At 38.4% G+C, this 6000-nt stretch overlaps 1 protein-coding gene across 1 annotated transcript; it reads right to left on the bottom strand.

The window, feature by feature from the left end:
* Window positions 1–226: 226 nt before the first annotated feature.
* Window positions 227–1839, bottom strand: LOC104866204 (DEP domain-containing protein 1A-like). Its single transcript, XM_033768151.1, is given in 2 exon segments — window positions 227–281; window positions 283–1839. Coding segments are annotated over 2 exon segments (1578 nt in total). The 5' UTR covers window positions 1806–1839.
* Between the last annotated feature and the right edge of the window lie 4161 nt (window positions 1840–6000).

Here is a 6000-nt window from a genome sequence, read left to right as displayed (position 1 = left end):
ATTGTTTCCAGTTAAAATATCTGGCATCCCCTACGTTACGTCCTCATGATTGAGATCCAGTGGCTTCTTAGCAGTCCCACATGATAAAACAGCTATTCTTGCACCTTTCCACATAATATATTCATTTGGGGAAAACATTAATAATAGCTTTCCTTTCTAGAGCTAGGTTCTCAGATATGGCTTCATGTATCAAAGTTCCACAAGTATTAGATAAATTTGAATTAAGTCAGTACCTTAGACTACAAAGCTTTGGTTTTCTTAAAATCAGCACTGGCTGTTTGTGGTAGTTTGTCACTAAAAAGTGCTGCTTCACTCTCTGTGGTTGGGAATCTCTTCTTATATATCAAGGGCTGTTCCTTCTGAAACTGCTTTAGTTTTCTTCTTTTCTCCTTCAGAGGTAAACTCTTATTTTTAATGATATTCTCTAGAAGTTCTGCAATGGCAGCTTGAGAGGTAAAAACATTTTGTTCATCACACTCCTGTGCACTGATCTGTTTACAGTAAGAGTAAGTTAGCAAAGGAACAGTGAGTCCATCCCCAGGACTTGTAATACGGCCTTTTTTTAAGCAGTCCAGTTGTTTCTCCACGGCAGTCTGTGAGTATGAGGGCACTTGAAGGATCTCCTGATGATGATCCATGAGGAAGGAGACCAGTCTCACAGCAAGCAGTTCATCCAGGTCCACTTCTTCAGCACAACACAGCACACACCGAGAAAAGGTGTGGGTCATCAGAGCCCTTGTACCCATTGCATCATGAAGTTTGGGCATATCAACGTTTTGACTCATTCGAGAAATCATGAGCATTCAAAGTTGAAGCTTTCTACAATTTGGCAAGGGAAGTAACAAACAACATAACTGCAGGGTATTGATGGCAACTCTCTCCAAATGAGGCTGCAGCAAACCCAAAATGCTCACAAATAATTCATAATATTCATCTGTAAGTAGAGGTTCAGGGAGATCAAGAAAATAATCTGCAGTTCTGAACACATCTTGCTCAAATCCAACATAAGTCGGGTTACTCATATCATCACTTCTTGGCCAATTTGCCAGGCACTTCATGGCAGATAGTACCCAGTGAGGCAGGTCATGTGATTTGTGCTGAAGTGTAACTACTCCACGCCTACTTGTGTTGGCCATGTTATACATCGCATACTGAGGAATTACTTGGCTTGGCTCTATGAGTTCTTCTAGGAACAGCACACATAAAATGGTTTGCAGGTAGATCAGAATAACGTATCTCCAAACTTCTTCAACATCTTCCTGGCTTATTTCTCTATAATCTCCTTAGCTTTCTTTAACTTCTCTGATTTCATGATTTACTTTCTCTGTAGTTTCCTGAGAGAAATGTAATCCATGCGTCTTGGGAGTTCTACGAGACAAATTTTGTAATTTCAAAGCATTCTCTTTATCTTTGAAAAAACTGTTAATGCTGTTTTTTCTCATTTCTGGATGCCTTCGTGGAAGTGTTTTAAGTGGAGAAGTTGCAGGAAATCTGAATAACTGATTATTGTCATCAGGATTTTCCAACCCCCATCTGCCTTTAATATCTTCAATTACATGATTTTTAAGAAATTTTCTCAATAGTTGAATAGTCTGTTGCCTTGCAACTTCTGGGCCAGAATTGCTATTATTTCTTAATAGATCAGAAAACCTATCTATAGCTTCTCCAGCTGTGAAGCATGTGCCATATTTTTTAAAGTGTTGCCTGTGTTTTCTCAGGGGCATTCCTGTTTGCAAAGATGTAGTCACTTCATCCCACAGCTTGGTGGCCTGGTAGAGCCTGGGAGGCACCCCCCGACTCTCCATGGGCTGTCAGCGCGCTGTGGTGGCCATGGTGAAGGAAGGGACCACCGGGGACGCAGCTCTGGCTCTGGGAGCCTGCCCAAAATATAATTTAATTAAACACATTTTTTAGTTTAAATGACAGTTTTAAAAAAGATTATGTAAGTATAAAGGTAGACCATTTCATCTAAATAAAATTTATTTAAAATATGAAGAGAGCCGGGCATGGTGGTGCACGCCTGTAATCCCAGCACTTGGGAGGCTGAGGCAGGAGGATCACTGTGAGTTTGAGACCAGCCTGGGCTACATAGTTCCAGATCAGTCTCAACTACATAGTGAGACCCTGTCTCAAACAAAACAAAACAAAACAAAAAAAACTCAAAAAATAATGAAAAGAAAATTATTTTTTAAATCAGTACAATATTGAAGCATTGTGCTATTTCTTAGTTTCCTTCCAAGAATATATTGTAAAATTTTAATCTTTTGAAATTTAGTTTAGTCTAGTGTAACAATAAAATTTAATTTGAATAGAGTTGATAGACTAGTTGTGAGATCATATGGGAATGATATAAACCAATGAGCTTTTTATATCTGCTGATGTTAAAATTTTGGACAAAAGGACAACATTAAGTCTCCCAATTTGCCATAATGTCTTTTGCTGATTTGCTGACTGAAGTGACAGCAGAAAATTTTCTGACAGAGAGGCTGAATCAGGACCATGAACACATGCTCCATAGATGTCACAGAAGACTCATGATCTCAGTTGATGTCTTGGGCCAGTCCCTGCTGGGAGTCTGTGGTATTCTAGCTCTGATGAGTTTCAGGGAGATTTCTCTCATATAAGCCTCTAGGAGACAGGTTATTATAAAACATTGTTGTTCTGTTCTCCTAGCTATATAGTATGGATGATTCCTCTTAGGAATTTTTGTTTTCCTCTCTTAAGATTTTTAAGGACTCTTTAATGCTAGCTTCTTTTCCTCTAACATGTGCTTATAATATAATGTGCATTTCTTTCGGGTTTAAATCTTGAGGACTAGAGGTCTAAGGAGTGAGTATATACAACTGTAATTTATGATTTTTGACTCCTCAGAGGAAACATGTCCATGTACTTTATGCCTTTTTTATTTAATTGCTACAAGTCATTCAGAATTCATTAATTGACTTAATTTTTTCTTAAGTGAAGGTACTAAGAAAAGATTCAGGTCTGTAAAATGCTACCGGTTCTTCTCTTAAACTATGCATTTTACTTGTAAAATTGCAAATTGCAAGATATTTTAAGTTGAGTTTTTAATCCAATATTTATCATTAAAGTTTAAATTTGTTTTTTTCTTTTTTTTAATTGAGTTTAATGGTACATTTTAGGCATACAGTACAGTTACATTCATTATTGGGATCTTGTACCTTTACATGAAAGTTTAAATTCTTACCTAGATTTCAAACATAGAAATATAATCTAAAAGTGTATAGCTTATGTCTAAATGTTCCCCCAAAGCCTCATGCGGTCATAGCTGTGGCTTTTCAGAGGTGGCTGGATATAGTGCTATGACACTGGGATTAGGTGTTTGATGCTGGGATTAAGGGTGTGTGATTACTAAAGTAGTCCACTGATTGGTTTGGCATAATCCTGGGTGTGGATAATGGGAAGACCCACCCTGGATGTTAGTGCTACCTGGCTGAAGGGTGTGTAACCCAGATAGAATGTAAGGGACAGAAAGATAATTGCTTGCTGCTTCCTTGCTACTTTGATGCCTTCCTACCTTCTGCCCATCATGAACTCTTTCTCCTCTGCAATGCCCCTCTGCTATGTTACCCTGCCTCAGAGCCAGCCTACTCTAGGAACTGAAACCTCTACAAAGTGTGAACCAAAATAAACCTTTCCTTCTTTAACTTTGGGTGTCAGGTATTTTGTCTCAACAATGAGAAAAGACAAAAAGAAAATAGAGGTTTTTATTGTTTTTTATAGAATAGAAATATTTTGAAAGTAAGCATCTAATATGTATAAAACACTGACTTCTCTCCTTACACTCTCTGATAAATTGATTTTAGTAAGCATGATAAAGAGTCCTGAGATGTAATCACAAACCAACATTATTTTATCTTCCAAATACCTTTGAATTTATTCAAGAACCAGTTGTTTTTTCCCTAGATGAAACTAAAGTGGTTGTACAATTTTTCTAAGTACTCTAAACTTGAAAATAAAGCAAGGAAATATTTGTTTTTACACACACACACACACACATATGCACTCCCTCCCTAAATGTCAGGGATATAACCTTTGGCGATCCAGAGGACTCTGTGGCTTCCTTCTACTGAGGCCCTGTTAGGAAGGCCTCCTGGCAGAAACTAAGATACCCTGTACCAGCCCTTGAGTGTGCTCACATCTCACCATTGGAAGCACTCCTGTGACACTTTTAGGGAGTATAGGTCTTTTTCCAAGGTAGGAACAGGGTGGAGCTCAATGCATCACAGCTCTAACTAAAATTCTGTTCAGAGAACATCCTTACCAGCTTTCACTCTTGACTCATTTGCTACCTGCATATCTTTGATGTTATATAACAACTTTCAGCTTTCTTTGTATGAATTCTCCAGAATAATCTATATGAGAAAATCTTTGGGATCTCATGTATGAGATCTTCAAGTCTTAGATGACTTTCTTTATAATCCACTTCCATAGAGAATTCTGGTAGATAAAAAGAATCACATTCTTTTCGTGTGAGGTGTTTCTATGTGAGAGAGAGTGTAGAACAGGTATATTTACAAATCAGTTGAATGTTTACACTCAGTAGCAATCTTATTTGTAAAAAAATATCACCTTAATCATAATACAGGTGATCATCATTTGTTTTCTGAGACATTATCAGTGGAAGCACTTTGGTATGGCAGAAAACATACTTTATTACAAACCCAGAGATGCAAATCCTAATCTTAAGACTTTAGGCAATCCTACCTTTTTGGACTTTAGTATTATTAGGTGGAAACTAAAGGAATTATGTCAATGAAGCAATATGTATGTACTGAATTTTTATTGTATGTTTCCTTAGACCTTCCAATGAAGATAAGTATATTAATGAAAGTGTAACTACAAGATTGAATAGTGTTCTGACACTGGCTCATGAAATCTTTTCCTAGATTGAGAGGTCAGAGGAGACTTTTCTATGAGAAGCTAATCTGAAAGATGAGTAGGTTACAAAGTAGAAAGCTTCTGATTTGGAGCAAAGCAAATGAGACCAAAAAAACAAAAGATGCAGAACAGAGTCCTGATTCAGGAAGTTAAAAGAAATCTAGTGGATAAAATAGATCAAATTAGATGATGGATTGGGGTTAGGAGTTGAGAGAATAGAAGTTAAGAATGATTTCTAAATGTCTTGCTTGTCCAGGTTTAATCCATCTGAGCCATTGACCACCCTAGTGAACATCAGAAGATAGCCAGATATACAGGGGAGGTGGACATGGAAAGGAAGAATTTAGTCTTGGACAAGTTAATGTAAGGTGCCTTTGAGATAGCCATGTGGCAAAGTCTAGGGGGGAATTAGATATAAGAGGTGTGATGTGGTCTGGAGAGATAAATTTAGACATGTGATAAGAATTGGATTCATGGTCATAGATGAATTTAGAATAAGAGATTAAGTCAGCCCTTTTAGGCATACCATTTAAAGCTATATGGAATGTGGGGAAGAGCAGGAGCAACCTAGAAGTGCCCACAGCTATGGGAAAAGAGACAGATGTGTGATCTATCACTGAGGCTAAGCGAAGAGTGTTTTGAGGAGTGGGGAACCTCTCTTATGGCAGATGTTCCTGGGAGTTCAGGAATTATGAGAAAGTGTCTTGCAGCTGCAGGAAACTGGGAAGCCCAGGAGGAACTATTTTTAAGACGTGATGGGGGCAGGATGTAGTTTAGCGGCTTGCCATGCCTGCCTGACAAGGGCAAGGTCCTGAGTTCAGTCCCTGGTCCTGAGCGTGGTGGGGGGGAAAGAGAAGTGATGGGGGCAAGAGTGGACTAAAGACAGAATGGGGGAGAAGTCCCCCAACAGACGGAGTACCAGGGATTCTTTTGAAAAAATTAACTGAAGAATAGAGTGGGATGTTCTGACATAGACAGTGAGGTAGAGAGGTAGGAGTTTAAAGTTGAAATACCCAAAGAATGCTTAAATGCTCTGAGGAATTCTAGTGCAGAGAGAGAGGTTGAAGCTACAAGAAAGGGAGTAGTTAGTGACATGGC

Source organism: Fukomys damarensis, unplaced genomic scaffold (assembly GCF_012274545.1).
Source record: "Fukomys damarensis isolate Sample0158 unplaced genomic scaffold, DMR_v1.0_HiC HiC_scaffold_24, whole genome shotgun sequence".
Lineage (NCBI taxonomy): Eukaryota > Metazoa > Chordata > Mammalia > Rodentia > Bathyergidae > Fukomys > Fukomys damarensis.
The sequence above is the reverse complement of the archived record's forward strand: the minus strand, read 5'-3'. Positions and strand labels throughout refer to the sequence as shown.